Source organism: Cydia fagiglandana, chromosome 15, assembly GCF_963556715.1.
Source record: "Cydia fagiglandana chromosome 15, ilCydFagi1.1, whole genome shotgun sequence".
Lineage (NCBI taxonomy): Eukaryota > Metazoa > Arthropoda > Insecta > Lepidoptera > Tortricidae > Cydia > Cydia fagiglandana.
In genome coordinates, this window is record NC_085946.1 from 16,396,999 (window position 1) to 16,423,289 (window position 26,291).

Sequence of the window (26,291 nt, forward strand, 5' to 3'; positions counted from 1 at the left end):
TGTTTACGGATAAATGATTCTTAATTTTTATTGTTCCATACTGACCCATGTTCTTTCACTGATACGTGTTAAAATTGTTAAATACCAAACTACCAAACGGTGTCGTTAACGCCATCTAGCCGAGAATAGGCCAAAGGTAATGGCGCCATCTATTCGAGAATGACTTTTTCTTGGTCATCCGAGGCACGTTTTTTTCTTAGACTTTATTTATCTTATACGGAGTTATATATATCTCTGGTATGGAATAGCGTGTTGCCGGCGGGGTAGCACCCGTAAATGCGTACAGAGTGTATTGTGAGCGTGTACTTGTGCGTGTCGTACCTCCTTCCTGCTGCGCAGCGCGCAGTCCTCGAGCGTCTCGGCCGCCTCGTACTTGCCCTGGCGCCGGTACAGCGCGCCGAGGTTCTTCAGCGTCGTCGTCACCGTCGGAGAGTCCACCTGCGGACCGTAACCGATGTAGCTTCACTTGCTCAACGCTTATTTACTCCCCATGGCTCCGCCATTTTGAAAAATAATCAAACTGAATTGACAAAACAGACCCATAGAACTATTCAACTTGAGGGCATCCCATCGCATCGAAAATCGTTATGCGACTCACAAAATTTCACAAGACTCGGTTAAAAATATGCGACGTGCACAGAATAAAAGCATTTTTGCAAAAGATGACACGTTGACGCTTTGCACTCGCACGATCGTCTCTTTTTTGATCACTTTTAAGGTCTTCATCAACAATCCTTGTTCACCAAATGCAGAGAGAAAATCGAATTTAAATAAACTGGCGTGAGACATCCTGACATTAAATATTTGTACGGTTTAGACTCACTTGTTTGCTTGAGAAAGGAGAGCTAGGCTCTCCGAAACATGCCGCGCGAGTGACTAAAAAAGTGAGTCTCAACCGTAAAATTATTCAATGTCGAGAGAAAATTTTACTAAAAAATACACAAATCACTACATCTGAAAATTTCCCTCGATTTCTCCAGATTCCCATCATTAGATTTTGACTTAATGACGATATAACACAAACAGCCGCCATATTCTCCGTACGGCGCGTTCTCCTTACATATGTTTGTTCTTATAAGACTACAATATAAGGACAAAGCACAACTAACACACATTAGTCTCTAATAAAGGTAGAAAGTAATATGTACATCGTGGAATACCTTGGCAGCTTTATGCCAGCCGCCATATTCTCCGTACGGCGCGTTCTCGTTCTGGAGATGTTTGTTCTAGCGAGACTACAATATAAGGACAAAGCACAACTAACACACATTAGTCTCTAATAAAGGTAGAAAGTAATATGTACATTGTGGAATACCTTGGCAGCTTTATGCCAGCCGCCATATTCTCCGTACGGCGCGTTCTCCTTCTGGAGATGTTTGTTCTCCTCACGCTCCTCCGCCACCTGCCAGATGGGCTTGTTGTCGCCTGAAATGTTTTTACGTGGTTAGAAGGATGTGTTGATCGGGGTAGTAGTCCGATCAATGAAGTTTGGAGGGTTTTATTTGGTAATTTAAGTCAACATTGTTAAGTGTAGATTCGCACGAAGCGCTTTGCTTCTACTTTCCTTATGCGAACTGCCAAGGAATGGAATTCCCTGCCGGCGTCTATATTTCCGTGTTCTTATAACCCGGCAACCTTCAAATCAAGAGTGAACAGGCACCTTCTGGGCGAGCTCGCTCCATCGTAGGCCACGTCTACGCCTCGGCTAGTCTGTGGCCATGAGTAAGCCCATTCATAATAAAAAAAAAAAAAAAAGATTTAAAATTGTGAACCGAAGAATTGTAAAACGGAATATAATTGTCTCATTGATCAGACTATGAAAATATACAATTAATTTTCATGTGAAAAAGATAACTTATATGGATTAATATTAAAACAAATACATCTAAAATAAGGTAAGTTCACTGTAGTTATTATCGAGGTACTATTTATTTTGCACTAAAATGTAAGAATAAAATTAGCACCATCCAAAAAGTGTATAATTTACATGAAATTCATGTCATACAAGTTATATTTTTACACAATTAAATCTACAAATGTGACACAAGTCGGGAAGGTGTGACACAGATAGACATAAAAGATAATAAAAGATAAAATACTATTAATAATAGGTAACACATAATTATTAACGAGTATCATGGCCTTTCCTACCTGTGCCACACGAAATCCAAACTTGTGCCACTTACCTAAAGCTCATTTTTAAACAACCACCCGCTGCTTCGTTACTTGGGTTGTTTCGAAATGAAAATAAAACGTGTTTACGACCTCTGTTTAATGACCAGAACGGATAAAATTATATCAACTATTAAAATAAATTGTTAGGATATAAAATAATTGTTATAATAAAATTTTAATGGTTGCTGTATTGAGTTGGGAGAGAGTACACATTTACATAATATATATCATATAATAATTATTTGAACTAGATTTCGACGAGTTTACTTTTATCATAAGACGAATAGTAGAAAAAATATTATTATACGTATATTTAAAATATTATTATACGTATATTTAAAATATTATTATACGTATATTTAAAATATTATTATACGTATATTTAAAATATTATTATACGTATATTTAAAATATTATTATACGTATATTTAAAATGGACGTTCTTTTCATCACACCAGCTTGTAAAGGCTCTCTTTGTACTTAATAAACGGATAAATAAGTTGCATATTATTCACATGTGTGGCAAAGTAATCTGATGCAATTATTGAGTTGTTTGCTCATGTTCATTATTTCAATAATTGACTTTTAAGCTAAGAGCATTTACCAACTGGAGACGTCATGGCTGCCTTTTGCGGGGGAGGGGACGTGAAATATTATTCCTACATGATTTGTACGTAACGTACAAATAGCCATGTCAGTCTAAACCAAAGTTTTCACAATTGTGCAAGTTTTTCGGCAGAGGGGTAAGCTCTTAAAGGCGACTCCAGTTATTAAATGCTCTAAGCTTTTAAGTGATGATTTTGAATGATAAATATTTAATAACATTAATTTGAATTGGACCTGGGTATGTCCTTAAACTACGTCTAAGGCCACCGGTGGATGGGCAGCAGCGTCCCTCAAATTCGGTGTACTCGACTGCGATCGCCAACCCGCCTGCCAAGCGTGGCGATTATGGCATTCACCCCCCATCACAAGGGTTCACACAACAGTTGACGTCTTATGGCTGAGATGATGATGGTGATTAATTTGATTTGTAATGTTTTACATTTAGTGTTTTCCTCGCGTTGGTGTGGTGAATAGTACATTGTTTCCAAGGGATGGAAAGAAATGTTATTTTCAATGCTTCACCCCCAAATCAACACTAGTAACAACAAAGCAAATATATATTTATAAAACAGTAACATTTCAGGCATTTGTATTGTCATTTTCATTAGGAACCCTGTATACAATAATAAAAGGCACTATATCTGCCAAATTTCTACTTATAACTACATTGGCAACAATCATTGGACTATTTTTATTGTATAACAATTATACAATCGTACTGCTTTCCCTTTTAATCCAGAAAAGGCAACAGAGATTGTATTTTACTTATTTTTACTTGATACTACGAACGTAAGTTCAAAGTCAAGTTAAAGTAGCTTACAACGTATTTGAAATAATGAAACCTAACTATAATAAGAAATTCTGCATGGAAACATTGAATATTGGTCCACATTATTATGAATTATTGTGCCTGTAACAATTATAACTAAGAACCATATAATTTTAAAGAAAAAGTCGTCAATAAATAAAGTAAAATAGTCTATGACTTTGACATAAGAGTTAAATTCTGACCGCTGTTTTTTTCTGCAAAACAAAATTAGGATGCATTTATACGGCACCATGGGCACAATAATAATACATAATATCTTATGGGCACAATAATAATACATAAGGGTTAATGCCAAATTTTATCAAAATGGTATTCAGTTACTTTCGCATCTACGACAGTGGACTATGGATGGATGTTTTTTGTAAGTATATAAAATCAAGTAGCTATTGTTAAAAAGCTAGCTACTTATTGCGAAACTCTACCTAAACCTAAACTAAGACCCATATTAATAAACTATAAACCCAAGAAAATACTTCACCCATGTTATGTCACAACAAATTTGTAAGGAGAAGTGCGTATTTTACTTGACTTATGTCTATTCATACAGGCACTAAATTGTTTAAAAAAACCTTCCTAAAATCACTAATGGCAAGCTAAATACCTAAATCAAAATACTAAAAGCGAGCGAACATTCGAGACAAAATGCATGAAGAGATCTATTAGAAGACAGAAGAACATTGCACAACAAAAAAAAACAGTAAAATATTTAAAAACTGGAACATTATTAAACTGATTAAAATTATGCTTATAACAATCACAAAAATAAAATAATCATTTAGCATTAAATCATCAATTTTGCACCAAATTTCGTCCAACTTACAGCCATATCATTATTGAACATTAATTAACTTCAAATTAATTCGAATCATGCAAGTATTTTTTGCTTTTATATTTTTTTATATAATTCTACTATATACAACAACTCATTAGTATTGCATATCTAATAACAGCCTCCAATGATATTCGCGCAAAACCCAAGTAGCAAAAATAAAACATAATACGATAAAATAATAATCAAAGTAAAATACATTTAAAAAAAAAACAATCATGCTATTGGGATTTTGAGCATAGGTATTCTGTATTTAGTATTAAAATAACCTCCACCGCAGCCAAAATTAATTGCAAATAAAATCTTATCTTATTAAATAGAATAAAAACTGTCTATGGTAACAGTCAACCGGTTAGGAAAGATTAGTTTCCAACAAGAATATATACTCATAGTAAAATAAATATACTAGCACGGTGCGCGCAACGTTTCTCGAACATGACTTCGTAGACTAATAATTATAATAACCACTCGAGAATTAAGTTGTTAATTAGTTTTATTATTAATTAATAAACCTTCTGCGCCATTATTTTACGAAAAGTTTGGTCGTTTTCGCGTAAACATAAATAAAGTCTTTTAAATCTTACCTAACTGGTTAACGCTGACCATTCCTTGACCAAACCAAACGAAATAGTCTAGTCTAAGATTAGCTAAACTGGAAATCGTAATTCAAGAACAGACAAAGTAAGACAATGTTGCCACTGCAATAATCTGTTTGTAAATTAGTAAATTCCTTTTTATAAATAAACCCGCTAAGATGATTTATTTATTGGTAATTTTACTCCAACGATTTAAAAAAGTACTTTTATTTACTTATTTTTGCATAAATACAAGACGCGCTAGTAAAAAGTGGCAACATTTTCTTACTTTTTTTTATCTTGTTTTACGATTTTCAGTATAGTCAAGATTTAGTAATTACTAATAACCTAGGTAACCTGCCTAACGCCTATTCCCTATTCGAGACAGCAGAGGTAAACAAGCGTTCAATATTATTGGTATTATGCAATTGGGAATGTTCCGGCCGGTCCTTACGTTAATATAGCTCGGGTTATTTTTTTTGCTTTTTATTTAATGACGCTATGTACTCTGAAATAGTAAAAATAAACGTTAAAAATAAGCAACGTAATAATATAAGCGAAATTAAAAAGTATGTTGTCAGGCGGGGTAATAGAAACAAGAGTTTATATTGATTAGGGTAAAAATATTCATTCCGCCCTTGCGAGTCACTCATTGTCATTTATTTATATGAAATATCAGTCATAAGTGTATGAATGCATATAATCGATATCTCACGGCACAGTTGACCATTGTTAAGTCTCTTAAGAATACAAACATTGCAATGAATATCTTATACTGAATAGCCGATGAGAATCAATCTTCAGAGCAGTAGTTACTTTCACAAATGTTTCTATCACCCCAACTTAGACACAAATTACAAAATAAACATAACTTTATTCACTTACTTATTGTAAGAAAGATTTACAACATGGTCCCGTTTTTAAAATGGAATCCAACGGAAATGACATAAAATGCATATGTAAATACAAGGATTCGGTGTAAAAAAAATGTGATGGAATATTGATTTGTAAGTAATAAAATAAATTGAGTTCTTTATATTTTTTTTGTCATTTCTATCGAACTCCATTTCACAGAGGTCTCTATACAGTGTAAAAGGGATAGCTCCATGGGACTAAGAGTGCGTGAGTGACTTACCGTCGATGGTTCCGAACTCCCGCTCGTGCGCCCGCGTCAGCACTTGCTTGTATAACGTCTCCGCCTCTTTGTACTTGCCCTAAAAACACGTATTTCAGTGTTAAAATCTAAAACTAAGAATGAATATAGACTTCCGAGTGATAGAAGTGAGAACGGCGAAATTCCGACAATCTGCAGGTCCAGAATTCATTTACATGGGTTATCGGTTGAAATAAAAGATGATTTAATTTAATTCATATGTCACCGTACCCAAGTTGTTCAAAAATAAAACAGTTCTATAGTGACAGCACTTTAGGGCTCTCACAGACGACATCAGATGTCCTGTATTTGAATATGCATGACATTCACTTGTTTTTATATTTTGTTTAGAAACAAAATTGGTAAAAAGTGACCGTATGATATCACCTTGGTTTGGCTGTCAGTATTCAGTTCAGAGTATTTTTTTTTTCAATTTTAGTCACTGCAATGAGTAGTGGTGTATCTGTTTGAGATAGCAGGAAGCGAGGTAGTTCTTGGTCTTGGTCTGTTTTTATCTTTTGTCCCGAAACAAAATTGGTAAAAAGTGCCGGTACCATATGGGCATATCACCTTGGTTATATGGCCTATCAATATTCATTTTTTATTTTATTTTAAACATAACAATGAGTAGCCTCGTGCCGCCCAATGTACATTAGGATGTACACTCGTAAAATTTTCGAACAATTTAAATTCAACCCTATTGAAAATACAACAAGATTCTAACTTCTTTAGCTATACATTTGTATTGTGGGCGGCACTAGGGTAGAGGTGTAAGTACCTGTTTGAGGTAGCAGGAGGCGAGGTTGTTCTTGGTCTTGGCCACGTTGGGGTCGTCGGGGCCGAGCTTGCTCTCGTATATCTCCAGCGCGCGCTGGTAGTACTGCTCCACCTCCTCATATTTGTTCTGTTAACAATGTATATGTTTAATACACTTAGGGCAACTTGCACCATTCCCTTACCCGGGGTTATCTGGTTAAATCTGAAGTTACCATGGTTACTAGTACAATTTGACACCGGGTTAACGATTCAACCGGATAACCCTGGGTTAGTGGGATGGTGCAAGTGGGGCTTAAAGGTTTTCTCGTGCATGATATTTTAAGAGAAATTAAATCCGAAGGCTTGTGGATGCCGGTAAAGAAGCGTGGCCAGGATAGGCCCAGTAGGAGATAGCGAGACAATTTTGACACTTTCCTTTACATCTCTCCGGAGGAAGTACAAAATCGGGGGTTATGGAGAATCAGGGGAGAAACCTTTGTCCAGCAGTGGAACAGGTTAAGAAAAAAAATCGGCACCGCTACCGATTCGGTAGTCGGTACATACAACTTTCTAATGTTTCTAGTATTTCAGTACTAAATTCCGATAGGACTGCGTCCTATTAACCCTTTAACCTTACTCTGCGTGGTACAATTACAGTCGGTGGCGACATGAGCACGCTCGATAAAAAATTGCTGGCGGTTAAAAGGTTAAGGAATGATTTTCCAGGCCTTAATTATGCCATTCTTTGTTTAGATTCGTAATTATTAATATTCGCTATCGATCGCACGATTAAGTGGGTTGACCTTAAGCACATTAACCCTTTATAAGGCATAAGGGTGTCAGGAATTATGCAAAATTTAACCCTATCACTTTGAAATAAAGTTCAAAATGTGGTGGGAAATATATTCCCTCTGCCTTATAAAGGCTTAAGATATAGATAAGATTCCGTACCTGGTTCTGGCAGAGCAGCGCGAGGTTGTTGAGCTGCTTGGCCACGTCGGGGTGGTCGCGGCCCAGCACGGCCTCGCGGATGCACAGCGCGCGCTTGCACAGCGGCTCCGCCTCGCGGTACTTGCCTACAACAAACATAATACATCTAACACGTATTCTCAAGTATTTACTTAACTGGAATAATCCTAAGACCTACTTACTCTAAATTGGAAAGTCAAATGGTAACCGGTTAACCTTTGAATGCCAAGAATACCTAAACGCGTCGTAACTATTCGTGCCCGCAGCGCCATGAACACATAAGCGTTATGGCGGCCACGGCGGGATGATTCCCAACGAGCGCCTTCTCACGGCTGGAACGAGCATCGTTCAGGAAATCAACGCTTTTGTACCAACAATACTCTTGACCAGCGGTCGGCAACCTTTTAGCAGCCAAGGGTCACATAGTAGTTAACGGAGGTGACGCGGGCCGTACTTTGTTAATATTTATGACTTTATAAGACATTGTCGTTTGTCACTATTACATACAAAATAGCCAAGGCGGCACTCGGGCCGCAAGTGACAGGTTCACGAGCCGCATGCGGCCCGAGGTTGCCAACCGCTGCTCTTGACTAGCCATTGGTTGATTTTATGCCATCGTAATAGTGTAAGGACTGAATGGACGCTAAGAGTTGAGCGTGCAGCGGGGCGGAGCGTGCGGCGTGCATTTTAAACAAATGCAAACGTATAGCAGCGGCCTTAGTGCACGCTGCTATCACTTGTGAGCCCGAACGCTCCGCTTCGAGCGTCCACTCAGGCCTTACACATAGGGTTTTCGTATTGTCAGTTGACAGTGTTAAGAATATGTGGTCTATTCCCTATAATAGTTCATATAGTTTACCTCGTTTGCCATAGAGAACAGCCAGGTTGTTAAGCGTGGCGGCAACGGCGGGATGGTTCTCGCCGAGAGTCTTCTCGCGAATGGAGAGAGCATCATTCAGCAAGTTCGCCGCCTCCTTATACTTGTTCTGGTCCCTGTAAAGACATTTAATATAAATTTAAAATACACCTTTACTTTTTTATGTTACTTAAGTTGCCAGTGCCACCCCTGCGCATGAAATGAATTAGTTATTGGATGCCGGAACTAACATGGCTTTTTTATGTGCAAAAGCATTCAACTGGATAAAAATACGCTCCGCCTCGTCGTCTTTTGTCTATGCCACTAGAGTACAATTTAAACTACGGCGGAACGTACTGCTGCAATCTGCGATAGAAGTCAAATTTTAGGATGAGATGTTGGATTAGAAGGTTGACCTGTAGACCAGCGCCAGTATGTTCGGCATGGTGGCCACATCAGGGTGGTAGTGGCCGGAAATCTTCTCCAATTCATCCAAAGGGAAGGCGACTACATATCGTCCCTGGGAGGCGTATTGGATGACGAGGTTGTGAGATGACTATACCTAGAACTTTATAGAGGAAAACGAGGGTTTGACCAAAAGAGATTTTACTTCCACTGACCTGTAGACCAGCGCCAGTATGTTCAGCATGGTGGCCACATCGGGGTGGTCGTGGCCGGAAGTCTTCTCCAGGTCCTCGAGCGCCTGCTTGCACAGTGGGACGGACACCTCGTAGCGTCCCTGGGACGCGTACTGGATGACGAGGTTGTGAGATGAACTGACCTGTAGACCAGCGCCAGTATGTTCAGCATGGTGGCCACATCGGGGTGGTCGTGGCCGGAAGTCTTCTCCAGGTCCTCGAGCGCCTGCTTGCACAGTGGGACGGACACCTCGTAGCGTCCCTGGGACGCGTACTGGATGACGAGGTTGTGAGATGAACTGACCTGTAGACCAGCGCCAGTATGTTCAGCATGGTGGCCACATCGGGGTGGTCGTGGCCCGAGGTCTTCTCCAGGTCCTCGAGCGCCTGCTTGCACAGCGGTATGGCCACCTCGTAGCGTCCCTGGGACGCGTTCTGGATGACGAGGTTGTGAGATGAACTGACCTGTAGACCAGCGCCAGTATGTTCAGCATGGTGGCCACATCGGGGTGGTCGTGGCCCGAGGTCTTCTCCAGGTCCTCGAGTGCCTGCTTGCACAGCGGGACGGCCACCTCATAGCGTCCCTGGGACGCGTACTGGATGACGAGGTTGTGCAGAGTGCGCAGACGCGCCGGGATCTCGTAGCCGGCGGTCACCTGCTGCGCGAACTGCGACGGCGGGGTTGGGGACATCGCTGGAAGTGGAACAATTCCATTAGAGTTACATGTAAAATAAAAACTGTGCTCCTAAGGCCCAGCCATACAAATAAAAAATTCAGTTTTTGTCACTGAAATTTGAACCTTTAGTGCAGGGTTGATTTTGGTTTTGTTTCAAAATTGAACGAAACAAAACAAATGCGACTCTGTTCCAAGTGAATGTGATTTAAATTTCATCGAACTGAATAAGTACTATGGGTAGGACCTCGGGTCTTAGGAGAATATCGAGCTTTCATGTTGATGGTTCGTTTGAGTCTATTACTAACCGAAAATATTTTCAATCTAAAATGACCAGCAATAGGTCATATGGTAATTGGAACATACACTCAGCGTCGCGGAAATCGCACACCTTCATATGGTGCGAGCGATTCTAGCTCTTCGTGAAACGGTTTCGCCTTAATCGATTTGACATCATTTAAAAGCTAATTTACTCGTAATAACCATTAATCTGATGTCTCATTTGTTTACGTGTTATATTTATTGTTGAGATAGTCGGCCTTTGAAAAAATCGCTTGCGCCCGAAGATGTGCGATTTCCGTGACGCTAAGTGGTTGAATCACGAGGTGTCCTGTAGATAATTTAGTCACTTATTGCCTGGAGTGCTTTCATAAATGGACACCTATAATAGGTTAATCACCATCACCACCAATAATTGTTAGTTTCTTACTAGACAAAAGTAGGTATAACACTGATTTAAACTTTCACGATTATTAAACATTATCAAACTGCACAACGGGACTTAATCGCGTATTTAAAACTCTCACCTAAAACTCTTAAAACTTAAATACGCGATTAAGTCCCGTTGTGCAGTTTGATAAAAGTAGGTATATGTCTAAAAAACCATTCTAGAAACTCCACCAAGTATTTTGTGTCTCATCCAACTAAGAGACTGCTTCTGCATGCTGCATTAATGAAAATTGTGTTTCATTGAGAAATAAATTTATCTGAATCTTATATGTTGGCCGGTACACAACATAGCAATTAAGCCTTAAACCTTATAAAGCAGTTTTCACAGAGCGGGTCGCTAACATTCTTCAAACAGGCTATAAAATAGTTCGTTTTAACTTAACCGTTATATTGCCCTTAGATTTACGAGAATATTAGAAAGTAAATTGTATGGGATAAATTCAGTAAAACACACTGAAAAATTATATTAAGACGATGGCAAGTGTGCCTGAACGCCATTCAAAGGATCAGCTAACCCCTTATGTCAAATACTTCTGTATAAAAACAATACATAGGTTAATATAATACTTATGATATAAATTATACAAGTATAAAACAGCGTAGAATGCAACTCAGTAGTGCAGCTCACGGAATACATTTTACTCTTCGTTTAATGAATCATAATGCGGTGTGTGTTTTAAAGTAGGTTTTCTGAAAGAGATACTAGTATAACTTTGTAACTTACACTTGTTGTTGCGATTGTCATCATGGTCATCATCCGGGAACAGATCGACCATGGGGTCGTCACGCTTGCTTTCTGATTGGCCGCTGCGGCTTGTCTCTGATTCCTCAGTCACGTCACTGTCATATTTGCTGTAATATGAAAATTTACACATTAAGATTGTACTTCACGTCACCACGTCAGACTAAAATTAAACAGGGCATAATCTTAGTTCAATTACTTTTTTAAATCGTAAACCAAGCGTAAACACTGGGCTATCGCCTGCCACAGTCCTTGGTAAAGTTAAGGCCTAAAGAAAACTCAGAAACTGTATGTTCAGCCAAGAAAGTGGTTTACCACTTTTCGACTCTATCAATTAAATGATAGAGTCGAAAAGTGGTAAACCTCTTTTTTGGCTGACTGTACCACTCCTGTATTTGTACCATCATTTGCTTCGAAACGTGAAGTCTGCACGGCCATCGCATTACTGATCTAGGCATTCTTACAGTAACTATGAAGACGCGACGACCGTTCTTCTAAAACTGACCTACATAAAAGAAAATCGAGACCCTTACCGTGTGGATGCCATAAAGTCCAAATGCTTGTTCTCTTCCTCGAGCTGTGCAACTCTTTGCTCCGAAGCCCGCAGTCTTTGCTGGGCCGTAGCCAGCTCGTGTCGGAGCCAGGCGTTCTTCTGACAGACCTACATGATGACATTGAACCCTTACCGTATGGATGCCATAAAGTCCAAATGCTTGTTCTCTTGCTCCAGTTGTGCAAATCTTTGCTCCGAAGCCTGCAGTCTTTGCTGGGCCGTAGCCAGCTCGTGTCGGAGCCAGGCGTTCTTCTGACAGACCTACATGATGACATTGAACCCTTACCGTATGGATGCCATGAATTCCAAATGCTTGTTCTCTTGCTCCAGTTGTGCAAATCTTTGCTCCGAAGCCTGCAGTCTTTGCTGGGCCGTAGCCAGCTCGTGTCGGAGCCAGGCGTTCTTCTGACAGACCTACATAATGACATTGAACACTTACCGTATGGATGCCATGAATTCCAAATGCTTGTTCTCTTGCTCCAGTTGTGCAAATCTTTGCTCCGAAGCCTGCAGTCTTTGCTGGGCCGTAGCCAGCTCGTGTCGGAGCCAGGCGTTCTTCTGACAGACCTACATGATGACATTGAACCCTTACCGTATGGATGCCATGAATTCCAAATGCTTGTTCTCTTGCTCCAGTTGTGCAAATCTTTGCTCCGAAGCCTGCAGTCTTTGCTGGGCCGTAGCCAGCTCGTGTCGGAGCCAGGCGTTCTTCTGACAGACCTACATAATGACATTGAACACTTACCGTATGGATGCCATGAATTCCAAATGCTTGTTCTCTTGCTCCAGTTGTGCAAATCTTTGCTCCGAAGCCTGCAGTCTTTGCTGGGCCGTAGCCAGCTCGTGTCGGAGCCAGGCGTTCTTCTGACAGACCTACATGATGACATTGATCCCTTACCGTATGGATGTCATAAAGTCCAAATGCTTATTCTCTTCCTCGAGTTGTGCAACCCTTAGTTCCGAAGCCTGCAGTCTTTCCTGGGCCGTAGCCAGCTCGTGTCGGAGCCAGGCGTTCTTCTGACAGACCTACATGATGACATTGAACCCTTACCGTATGGATGCCATGAATTCCAAATGCTTGTTCTCTTGCTCCAGTTGTGCAAATCTTTGCTCCGAAGCCTGCAGTCTTTGCTGGGCCGTAGCCAGCTCGTGTCGGAGCCAGGCGTTCTTCTGACAGACCTACATAATGACATTGAACACTTACCGTATGGATGCCATGAATTCCAAATGCTTGTTCTCTTGCTCCAGTTGTGCAAATCTTTGCTCCGAAGCCTGCAGTCTTTGCTGGGCCGTAGCCAGCTCGTGTCGGAGCCAGGCGTACTTCTGACAGACCTACATGATGACATTGAACCCTTACCGTATGGATGCCATGAATTCCAAATGCTTGTTCTCTTGCTCCAGTTGTGCAAATCTTTGCTCCGAAGCCTGCAGTCTTTGCTGGGCCGTAGCCAGCTCGTGTCGGAGCCAGGCGTTCTTCTGACAGACCTACATAATGACATTGAACACTTACCGTATGGATGCCATGAATTCCAAATGCTTGTTCTCTTGCTCCAGTTGTGCAAATCTTTGCTCCGAAGCCTGCAGTCTTTGCTGGGCCGTAGCCAGCTCGTGTCGGAGCCAGGCGTACTTCTGACAGACCTACATGATGACATTGAACCCTTACCGTATGGATGCCATGAATTCCAAATGCTTGTTCTCTTGCTCCAGTTGTGCAAATCTTTGCTCCGAAGCCTGCAGTCTTTGCTGGGCCGTAGCCAGCTCGTGTCGGAGCCAGGCGTTCTTCTGACAGACCTACATAATGACATTGAACACTTACCGTATGGATGCCATGAATTCCAAATGCTTGTTCTCTTGCTCCAGTTGTGCAAATCTTTGCTCCGAAGCCTGCAGTCTTTGCTGGGCCGTAGCCAGCTCGTGTCGGAGCCATGCGTTCTTCTGACAGGCCTACATGATGACATTGAGCTCTTACCGTATGGATGCCATAAAGTCCAAATGCTTATTCTCTTCCTCGAGTTGTGCAACTCTTTGCTCCGAAGCCTGCAGTCTTTGCTGGGCGGCGGCCAGCTCGTCTCGGAGCCAGGCGTTCTCCTGGCACAGACGGCGCACCTGGGTGCGGAGCTTCTGTTTCTCGGCTTCGACTGATTGGAGGTGGGAGGCTAGCGCCATCATCACCTAGAAACAGAAAAAAAGTTTGGTTAATATAGTTAATAAATACCCGAGAACATAGCTGAAAAAGAGTACCAAACAACGTGCGCCGATTATATGGCCATGATTGCAGGGAACCGATCCGATCTCCATCGGAGAGCGCTATCATCCGAGGGCACAAACGGTGTTTAGAACGGTTTTTTTTTTAAGGAATTAGTCTTGTGTCACGTAAGTAGTTTGAATCAAGAAGCACAACTAAAATAACCGCCGTAAGGAAACTGAACTTAGGGAACATATAACGCATTTCTACAATGAAATAAAACCTATCACATTTAATTATTGATAACAATATGGTACTAAAACGGTTCCGAGGATCGACAATGTTTACACACAAATAGCACATGTGTATTAAGGCTCGTATAGTCGCACGTTCAGCACTCTGCAAGTCAAGAGCATTACGGCGGTGTGTGGTCCAAACAAAATGTGCTGACTAATCTGGTGGACATTTTTATATTACAGTAGGCACACTCATATTCATATATTCATACATAACCTAAACTAATTATTTGTTCCGAAGAAGATCGCCAATGTTTATAAACAAATAGCATATGTCTATTGAGGTACGTTTCGTAGAGTCGCACGTACAGCACTCTGCAAGTTACGGTGTGTGGTCCAAGCGAAATGTGACAACACATAACAAATAATAGACGCTTAGTAATCGATACTTAAGTGTAGTAACACACATCTACTTCTCACTGTAAGCACAAGAAGGCTTGTGTTGTGGGTACGAGAAGGTGAAATAACATTTATTTCTCGTTTTTTTCGCTGCTGTTTTGGCTGCCCAGATAAACTTCCTGGGCTAACCTAACCTTGTTTAGGAGACAGTCGTCAATAGTCAACTCGTCGCACTGAAACCGGCGACCTCACTATGCTATGCAATCCTTATTCCCTTCCCCTTGTAAACATTAAAATTATAATGTATTGTTTTCTAATACAGACACAACTTCTGTGCATAAAATTCGAACAAAAACTAACCCATTTGGGCCACCCGGCAACGCGTCATCAGCCTCACAAGTAGGCTTTGTGGCTGGAGGGCTACGTCATCATTTAGGGGGCAACTTCGTTTCGCGCCCCTATGCAAGTAGAGGGTGGCTAGACAAAGGCGGTAGGTATTAGTCGGTAGGTTTTTCTATTCGTTATTATTCTTTTTACAACCGATGTTCTAATGAATATTTGGCTCCTGAGAATGAGATTTATTCTTTTTAGAATTAAGTAATGACTAATTCGAAGATACATAATCAAAGACACTTAGGTAGGTATATTAGTTAAATTTAAAAAGTTACTAGATTTGTTTGACATACACGATATATGGCTGTTTCGGCATATAGTTGACGAATATTAATTTGCACCGATTTTTTGAACAACTTAATTTTGTGAATGTTGTTATTATATAATAAAATATATTTTCAGGTAAGGAAGAATATCTCTCCTACGTCGACGTCGCATGAATCGAACATCCACAGGAATTCTAATGTTCTGTCTAGAAGGGCTCATTTTCATGCGCTGCGTATCTTCGACAAGCAATGTATTTGTATTTGATCTTTATTCATATTTCATTATGCCACTTAGGTGATAATTAACTTAGTAAAGTAATACGGCACTGTCAAACCTATGAAAGAAATATTCTATTAAAAGTAAATCCGTCCTTTAAGAACTATTACATATATGAAGTAACTCGTTTTCGTGTCGTAACACTAAATGTAGGTCTTATCTTAAGAAGGTTCGTACGCGAGAAACTTGGAACTAGAGACCCGTGTCAAACAGACGAAAAAAGTGGCAGCAATATTTGTATCCGTTGGTTTCGGTCTGTGAACAATCTTCTATCAGTACTAATGAATCAATGCGTCACTTATTATTCTTTATATACCCTTTCACAAGATCATTATTAATACAAATTATCCCGGCACTCGACGAGTAAACGCATTACGCCATCCTAATGTATATTTAACAAACCAAAGTGACCTAATCATAAAGTCATATAAATTATCTGGACATATGGCCACGTGTACAGTCGCGGGGCTTGTTCAGATATTTGCGAGCGCCTCGGTCGCTCCGATATATCTGATGGCGACTGTACCAAATCAACGTGATGTGGCGTAGTAACGTGAGTCTAGATTCGCGTGCACGTATATATTTACTTGTGGTCTGTGGTGTGTCTATGAAATGTAGAATGCAACCGCAATAGCAGTCGTGTTTAAAACAACAAAGAAAACATCTAATTTCAGAGCATACGTTAAATTAAACTAAGGCGGTTCGTAAGAAGTTATTAACGTTCGCTACGGACTGGTTGAAAGCTTAGCTGCATGAATGTGATTTGTAATAGATTATGTAAGTAAAAAATGTTTATTGGTCATAATCATAAAGCTCGAGTTAAACGTCCTACTATAAAATCACTGCACAACTTATGTATACCTCCCTAATAATCGCCTGATATAATTTGGTGACGTATATTTGGAAAATGTTTATATAGGTATTAAAACAAATCAAATGGTTGTTACAAACACGTCTTGGAATCTTGGTACGACTTTAAACGGGATTGTATCACAAGAATTCGTATGTAGCTTAAATAATTAGAGTAATAACCTTAGGTTATTGACCCAATTACGCGACACAATGTCGGTGAAAACTACTACGTACTAATGCAGATAAATGACATTGTAAAATACGACGACCTTGAACTACAAACTGACCTTGACATACACCCCCCTCATCCCTCCCATCTTTGTAATTTAATGTGGGAAATAACCTTATTTGAATATTTTTTAAGAGTAATTATTGTTTTACAAATATTTTAAACCCAGTAGATATTAGTGAGATAGCAAGGAAATACATTTATTCCAACTTTCTGTGGGTTCGCTTAAGAGACATACGGTCAAAAACGATTAAAAGCTCTTTCTGCCCTTTGCTGAATAAACATTTGACTATGAATATTCCACACAACTCCAGCAGCCCCTACATTATACACCTGCAAGTGCCCCCGTTAATTTCCATCTGGCGCGGTGTAAAATTCAAAAGGCTCTCCAGCCGCGGGCAGGCGACCTAAATGATGCTTCGCGGTCCTTTGCAATTGAGGCCGGCACGAGCTTTCAGCGCCGTGTGAAAGGAAGGGTTTAGCGGGCTTTGTAGTTATAATTGAACGTTTTATGATTGTTTAATTCAGATTTTGTTCAGAGACTTGGATAGTGGACTGCCGCCGGCCACTCACGAAGGTGCGTTTAGCAATAGAGGCAGGTAACCTAAATGATACTCGGTCCTTGGAATTGAGGCCGACGCTTTAAGCGCAGTGTGAAAGGAAGGGTTTAGCGGGCTTTGTAGTTTGCTAATTGAACGTTTTATTATTGTTTAATTCAGACTATGTTAAGAGTGGGATAGCGGACGGCCGCCGGCCACTCATGAAGGTGCGTTTAGCAATAGAGGCAGACTACCTAAATGATACTCGGTCCTTTGCAATTGAGGCCGACGCTTTGAGCGCAGTGTGAAAGGAAGGGATTAGCGGGCTTTGTAGTTTGCTAATTGAACGTTTTATTATTGTTTAATTCAGATTTTGTTAAGATTCTGGGATAGGGGCCGGCGGCCACTCATGAAGGTGCGTCCAGCAACTGAGGACTCGATCTTTCATGTGTAAAATAGTATTTACCTGTGCCTCCCCAAGTCCGAGCTCGATAGCATCGATGCTCTTCCTCACAAGAGCCTTCTCATGTTCATGCTCTGTGTTAGCCGCTAACCCAGCCAACAGCTGGGCGTGCTCAGCCCTGAGGCCCTCGAGCCCCGCGGCGACGCGAGTCAAGTCCTGAACGCTTCAATAGTAACAAAATAGTATTTACCTGTGCCTCTCCAAGTCCGAGCTCGATAGCATCGATGCTCTTCCTCACCAGCGCAGCCTTCTCATGTTCATGCTCTGTGTTAGCCGCCACCCCAGCCAATAGCTGGGCGTGCTCAGCCCTGAGGGCCTCAAGCCCCGCGACGTTACCCGCCACCGTCAAATCCTGTTAAGCGCTTCTTGTGTAAAATAGTATTTACCTGTGCCTCTCCAAGTCCGAGCTCGATAGCATCGATGCTCTTCCTCACCAGCGCAGCCTTCTCATGTTCATGCTCTGTGTTGGCCGCCAGCCCAGCCAATAGCTGGGCGTGCTCAGCCCTGAGGGCCTCGAGCCCCGCGGCGACGGTGCGCGCGCCCGCGACCATCTCCTCCTGCGACATCGCCGTCATCCTGCCGAGCGATTCGATCTTCTTTCTGTGGACAATAGAGAATGATGCTTAGTATTGCTTAGTAAAAGAATCCAATACGGCAAGATTTACTAGTAGTTGTTTATGTCGTTGAAAAGCGTTCCTAATAAGTGTTAACTACAGAAACATGAATCCATGACCACTCTGTTGAGAGTGAATGACTAAGAAAAATGTTTAAAGCGAGTACATCTTGCTTAGGTAGGTATAGGTAGGTAGATTGCTTGGTTTCAACATTTACCTATACACATACCGTATAACATGGGCAATGTCAAAAAGATCTACTTATTTTTTTTTTCACAAAATGAATATTCTTTTATTGCAATGTTAAAAAATACTCTAGTTATATGTAAGAAATCCGCAACGCAGGCTTCGTCCGGTGGCTACAAATGCAAATCAGCAACATGCTTCGTCCCAAACATACCAAGGATGATATCCGCAACTGGCTTCGTTCGTCATAAAATCTAAGTTAAACAATATACATACATACTTATAATATATTGAATATACAAAGATGTCAAATATTCGAAGACGCAACATTACGAGTACTGGTAAAACTGTAAAAACTGGTTCAAAAACGTTTGTTCCTTTTCCTTACATTACTTTCAATATTAAGCTTTGATTATATGTTGCGTTAGCGCGTTAAATGTTAATGGCGCCTGGGTTGTGCTCGGCGATAATTATCTAGTTGACTATATTATTATTGCCACAAAAACTTGTTAATGGCCTGGCGCGAAACTTCCAAGTTTGGCGTGTAAATAGGATACCTAATCATGCATGACGATATAACTTCATACGATAAAAGTATAATACCACATAACTTCATATAACCTAGATTATAACAAAATCGCGTATGGCAATATATGTACATTCACAATCGTTCAAACATTCGCAGCGACTATGACATCAATTTTACTACAATGACCGAATGAGTGAGTGAGTGAGTCATTCGTTTGCAAATAGATCTAATCAAAGAGCGATCCGAGTAATTTGACAAAACAAATTAGATGCCTTATGAATCTTGTCATGGGGTCGATTGAGCGGAATGGAGGCAGGATTGTTATCTCTATCTACGATTAAAAATTGTGCGCCTCGAAAACCTTAATGTTTCGTAAATAATTGGGTCAATCCACATTTGATACTCGTTGCTTTTTAATTTCTATAACAATATTAATAATATAAGGTAAGGTCAAGGAGGGGTACAGTGGTTCGGTGGAAAAAAGGCCGGGTACAGTGGCTCACTCAACCTAATTTCACCATCAGGTTGATGAAATCATCAAATTTACCTAATGTTTTGATAAAATATATTTTTTATTAATTCGTTAATGATCCTGCATTTAAAGAAAGATTATGCTGAAAAAAAGAAGATTGACAAAGCGTTGTTAAAAGTAGTCATAGGTAAACATAATTGATACAATTATCCCTTTCAAGTCTAGGCTAATATGAAAGTGCTCACTTGGTAAACATGGCGCAACACAACTCGTTTCCCTTTCTCCGCTTATATTTAATAGTCTAGTAAAATGTTTCTCAATCTGTGAGTCGAAACCCTCTATCAGTCATATACCAATACATAAGCGAAACATTTTGTACCTACGTAATAAGGGGGTCGCGATATGGAAATGTTTGGAAAACCCTGGTCTAGTACTATAGTACCAGACGTGGCTCACTCCGCGATTTCGTCGTTTTGCTACAGGTAGCTAAAAGTACATCCGTTCCACACCAATTTTGGTGGCTAGCCTTATGGATAAGCTGCGCGTGGCGCTGTCGCCACCTAGCGGCCATATCTGTCCTGATCGTAACAGACGGGTCTTGTTAAAAAGTGAGTCTTCTGTACCTAGTACTATTATTTATTCTCTGCTAGTACAATGGTAGCAGTAGCCCAGTACCTTCGCGCACGTGCTGCACAGATCTGATGTTCAGATTAACGCCGTAATTGGTGCAAAACGGCTTTACATAGAACGGAGATGGCTACTCCATTTAGTCGCAATATTGAGATGTTAGATCTATTGTCTGTATAAATTACAGCCAGTGATAAAACATAGACGATTTCCACATCGAATTTCGTACTTTGATCCGCCTACTGATGTTTCTATGGGGTTGGCAACTGTCAAAGGTTAGGATAGGTGGCGCCATCATAGCTTGCCCCTTTTTCTATGAGATTTGTCTTAAAAGGCCGACATCCAGGGTATTAAAAAAACAAAACTTTGACACAATTCTAGGGATTCACAGGGCAAGCTATGATGGCGCCATCTGCTAAAACTTCGACCGGCCAACCCCATTGCATGCGCATTATATTTTTATTATATTGCTAGCCTGCTCTTGATGCCGGTTGTCAATATCACTGAGCGAACTTGACAGCAATATTATTTTGCGCGTGCAATAGAGATAGCAACAGGCGAGTTAATGTGCGAAAATCTATGTGGAAATCGTCTCTTCTTTAGCATAGATACGAAAATTAATTTAAGTAATAAATAACATGGGACAATAAAATCTTACACAAATCGACCTGTTCCACAGTAAGCTCATTATAGTTAAATACACAGAAAACATTCATAAATACAAAAATAAATTGTCGTACCAGGATTCGAACCCGGGACCTCCTGCTTCGTAGACAGGGTCAATACCAACTAGGCTAGGAAGGCGTTAGAATTTAGGCTACATCCCACACTAGGTACCACAGTCAGTACTGTGACTGACGTGATTTTAAAGAGTCAATGGTATATATTTATATTTAATTTATCATCCATAAAGAATGAACATTTTTACGCTTCAGACATATGGTAAAATAAAAATAAAATGTTATAATGTATAATGCATTACACTAGATGCATTACACTTTAGGATTTCACCGCCATTTTAAAAAAAAACGGAACAGAGAAAGGCAAAGACGCATTTGCGAAAGCGCTCGTCATCAACATTAACCCAGTCCATTGTAACCAATGACGGCTTTATGACTCGCTGATGCATTGATCTTCAACGCAGAAATCAATGTCAAATATATAGACGCCATCAGATGTATCGGAACGACTAAAATCAGTAGATGGTCAGATGTGGTCCAAAATATTACCCAGACTTCGCTCCAGGCAACGGTGCAAATGGCCGAAAACTGAGAGGCCTGGAGAGCAGTGGCAGGAAGAATATTCCATAGGAGTCACGTCCCTCAGACATGAGGTCACGACCACGAAGAAGAGAAATTGCTCACAAATATCTGTACACGCCTCTATTGTCAAGGCGTCAGAGTGCTGTATTTTTGAACACCTCGGCCGCTCTGATATATCTGATAGTGACTGTAATGTCAGATTGATTTCAAAGTAAGACGTTGATGTTTTCAAAAGTAAGTTTAATAGAGAAAGTTGATAGCACTAATGTTGTAATTTCTACGGTGTGAAATATTGTATGAGAGATGAAAAGAAACGTCAAGAAAGTCATATTATAGTGTTAACTTTAACAAAGAGAATTTAATTATAATCAGTAGGTACTCGACAAAAAACTGTTTTTAGATATTGAGTCGGACTATTTATGATTCGCTGACACGATCATAGATGATCTTTGTTGTTTTTTTTTTGAGAAATTAATTTCAAAGATATGATCCCAAATTGATTTAAGCAAGATTAACTTTGGTTTTATTAAGTTTGATATCTATCTAATGGAGAAAGTTGTTGACTGTTAAATTATGTAGGTTGACAAGTCTTGATTAACCATTAGTTTTACTATAAACCATGCAAGAACTTTTAAAATTGAACGTATCGTATTTATACTTTTTAGTGCTCTCTACATTCTGAAATATGACTCATGAGTCATGAACTCATGAGTATAGCCGTCTATAAAAAATAGATGAATATAATATTTGTATCTCAGTTCTGACTTCGTAAATTAACGGTTCTAGTAGTAAAAACAGTTTTATATAACCATTCATTCAATTATACCTACTCATATTCGTGTAGATACTGGCGAAGATAACAACATGCATAGAGTCTGTGCGGAAAGAGAAGAGTCGTGGGATTTGAGGGCGCGCCAGTGCTATTTTTTGGTTTTTGCTATGCTGACAACACTGGTCACGTGATTATAGTACGACACTAAAGGTCATGATACATACTTGAATCCCTTTTGTTCCGGTTTTTTACCACGGCTTACTAAACGGAGCCTGGTGGTGGTGTCGGCTCGTCAACTCAATCCTCTGATTTAGCGCAGGCACTAGTTTTCTCTTTAAAACACACTTGTTTTTATATCTCAGATACTAAAAAGTGACTGCGATTGACAAAACTGCTAAAACTAGTTAAGAATCTGCCCAATACAACTGTAATTTTAGTACCAAACAAGATAGAGTCTCATTTATGTACTGCCTAATCTGTGCATTCCAACAGTTATTTAAACCGGGTAGATCGGGTAGAAATTGGGCAATAGAACTGTAATTTTATCTGGGATATATTTCATCCATTGTAAACTTGACTTGTAATGTATGTGTACAGCTTGGCAAAAAAGAGTAGAAATTAAAAAGTGGCAATACTGTAGTGTCGTCCCGTTTTCTTATATATATTGGTTAGAAAGGGACGACACTAGAGTGTTGCCACTTTTTAATTTCTACTCTTTTTTGCCAAGCTGTACATTATTAATAATAAATATGAATATGAATAAAAATAGTGCATAAGTAGGTAGGCCTTATTGGGATATGTCCGGTTCTTTCATCTCACGATATTACGCCGTCAATCACGATACGAAAAGTCACTGCTAAATATGAAATAAAATTTCGTAACTAACATAACCTACAAATAAAGAAATATTTTATTAGAAAAAGTTTCATTCTTTGTAATCGAAGTCTGAATTAAAATATTCAATGTCACTTATGTTTGACCTAGCTTCAGAACAATCAGGGAGTCCCTGACAGGGACACTCATAGAACTATCTTCATCTGAACTGGATGTGCTTGAATCCGGCACGTAGATTACGAATTCTTGCACATCACCTACTTAGCGGTCTTTTATTTGAGATACCGTAGGTATTTTTACACAATCCTGAAAAAGAAATTACATATAAATATGCATAAAATGGCAAATATCAAGACTATTTGTCAGTTATTTTAAAGATCATGAATGACCTGCATATTTGTGAAAATTTATATATTTTGAATGAATATATAAATTATGTACCGGAGACAAGTTACTTAGAGGCCTTATTAAATAGGTAAAGGTAATTATTTAATATTAAATACAACATCAATACCCGCGAATAGCGGAAACACGTTCCGCGATGTTTTGTAAGTCGATAGTCGGCTTTTAGCCGTTTTCTTCCTGCTGACAAAACCGAACAATGTTAAATATAATTTTCCTTGTGGTTTTATGTACGGTTTTATCGTGTTTTGAAAATATTTTATACGTAAAACTTGCGGTTTTTGTTAATAAAAATATACATTGACAGAAGTTTGTTTACTTTTTACAAGACAGGTCTCAAAGGTTTGATTGCCATATAAAATTTAAAATGTTAGTTACCGTTTCTGCCACGACTCTTCTCTTTCCGCACAGACTCTAACTAGTTGCATATATTTTGTGTTACATAAACCGAAAGAAGTTGTGATTGGTAACTTTCCTCGAAGTTCTTGAGGTAGGCATACTTATCATTGTTAAATTAGAGCATTCTTAGGCAACCAAAGTTGCAATTAGGTACAGTGAAAAAGAATATTTTGATCTTAAAAATCGTAACACACACGGCGACGCGACGTTTTACAAAGTAGAGTACATAGTTAAATAAACAGTAAAAAGATAATAAGTTAAATCAATTATAGTTTAATATCGTTAAACTTGAACCATCGATCATGATACTACCAGGAAGGCATAATAGCACAGGAAGAGCCGCGCCCGGTTTCATCACTCCACTAAATAGGTGGGGAAATGCATGTTACGAAAGCCCTAACGCCCCGTGAGAACGGGACTAAATGACACGTTGATCGTCTCTCGATTTAGTGATGAGCCCTACCCTACAGTATCCGTAATGTTACTAATGTTACGCTACCGGGCTTTAACTGAATATATTTAAATAACTTAAAGTATAAACATGATTTCGTCAAGCTTAAATATTATTTATTAATTCCTACCATAAACAATTAAACAACCACAGTCAAACCGTGTAAACTGTTTTGTGGGACACTGTACTTCTATAAGCTGTATATTTATATGTTAATAAATAAATAAATAATAAAACAACCAACGAGTTCTACAAGTGCGTTTTTCGATAAACGAGTAAAAACAAATATTGAATAAAAATAAACTTTGGAAGTTTTGGAACAAACAAAAACGACATTCAGTCATTTTGTGATTAGCACATCAGCTTGTTTCTTCTCTTAAAGATATTTTCCGGAATCATCAATTGGAATGGAAATATTTCTCGCTAATAACTACTCTCAATCAATCTGATACCCTGGTACTTTAAATTCAGAACGAATAGCAAATGCTAAAACGTACGTGCTCGTATTTTAGAGGTGATACTGATAAATATTCAAACAGTTTTTGTAACGCACTAATATTGGGGTCAATAGTGCTTCCTGCCGTTCTGTCTGTCGATCTTATCAGTATTCTATTTGCTCGTATATTTATAATTTTCGCGCGTGCGGTAACGGTTACAATGAATATGGCAAGGTTGTTCGCATTATATTACAAATAAAAAAGTAAACAGTTAAATAGTTTGGCGGCCGATCAAACTGCTTGCACTTCAAATAAGGTGTAACAGCAACTTGGCTGATCGATAGTAGACCTTAACATGTTGTAAATAAGGTTCAGTGAGAGTCATTTAACTGGTAATATGCGAAATAATGAATGGAATTTGAATAATGTATAATCTAATTCCGTATAGCGCGGTGCACGTTAAAAAGGAAGCATTACGAGATAGAGGATATTTCAAGATAACGAAGCCGGCGGCGTTTCGCGGGGATTTTGCATTCCACTTGAATATTTCAACGTTGATGAGAAATTCAGGATGGTGATTTTATAAGCCCTGAAAATGAGAACCTGTAATACCGAAATTTTAAACTCTGTCTTTATAATTTGCGTCACGTTAGTAAATATCATTGCGTCCATGTACTATAAGTTAGCAGACGTTTACACAAGAGACCAACTTCGAGATACTAGTTGTCGTATGGGTAGGCTCTGAGCAAGTTAGGCGACACTAGTCCAGACTTTAGAAGGGAATAATAATAATGAATGATTCGATGCGTAACTTTTCGTGTGAACATAAGGCATCCAGCCAAAAAAAGAAATAAATCTTTGCAATCTATTTCAAACAGAAATTCTAACTAACCCTTTGCATTCAAAAATGAAATTGTAAATTTTACATGTGAATAGAAATATTTATTTTCATATTCTGAGCGCCTGATATTTAATTCAGCATGGCTGGAAGCAAAATGAAATCTTGTACTTGCAAGACTTCGGGCCAACGTAAATTAAAAATTCCGTCTTTGACGGCGGCTTGAGTTTAGGTATGCCTTTTTATTTGGTTATTTTACCAAAGTAATTTCTACTGTATGAAATATGTAAAGAAATGCTATATTTCCAACTAGTTTTATAAATAATCGACAAGAAAATGAGCTGCTTTCAACAGATGTTATTAATCGCAGACCAATAATTAGTATACCACACAGACAGATGCGTTGCATTTAAAACATGTTTTGACCAAAGAACTTATTCTCATTCCATATCCATCTTCACCATAAACAGAAACTCAAGACCTAATAACCTTGAAAGACAAGTATTAGCAATATAAGGATATTCTCAGTAAACTAGTATAGATAG

The 26,291-nt window shown here is 39.3% G+C and overlaps 1 protein-coding gene across 1 annotated transcript in view; it reads right to left on the reverse strand.

Moving 5' to 3' along the window:
* LOC134671516 (kinesin light chain) overlaps positions 1–26,291 on the reverse strand; it is a 39,123-nt gene that overhangs the window by 7,394 nt on the left and 5,438 nt on the right. The window contains exons 2-11 of the mRNA XM_063529382.1: positions 18,310–18,523; positions 14,054–14,256; positions 11,514–11,641; positions 9,852–10,080; positions 8,752–8,885; positions 7,875–7,999; positions 6,946–7,071; positions 6,150–6,228; positions 1,316–1,425; positions 322–438 (exon numbers count right to left, since the gene is read on the reverse strand). Of these exons, the coding sequence (XP_063385452.1) occupies positions 322–438; positions 1,316–1,425; positions 6,150–6,228; positions 6,946–7,071; positions 7,875–7,999; positions 8,752–8,885; positions 9,852–10,080; positions 11,514–11,641; positions 14,054–14,256; positions 18,310–18,523 (1,465 nt within the window). The remainder of the gene's footprint in view (positions 1–321; positions 439–1,315; positions 1,426–6,149; positions 6,229–6,945; positions 7,072–7,874; positions 8,000–8,751; positions 8,886–9,851; positions 10,081–11,513; positions 11,642–14,053; positions 14,257–18,309; positions 18,524–26,291) is intronic.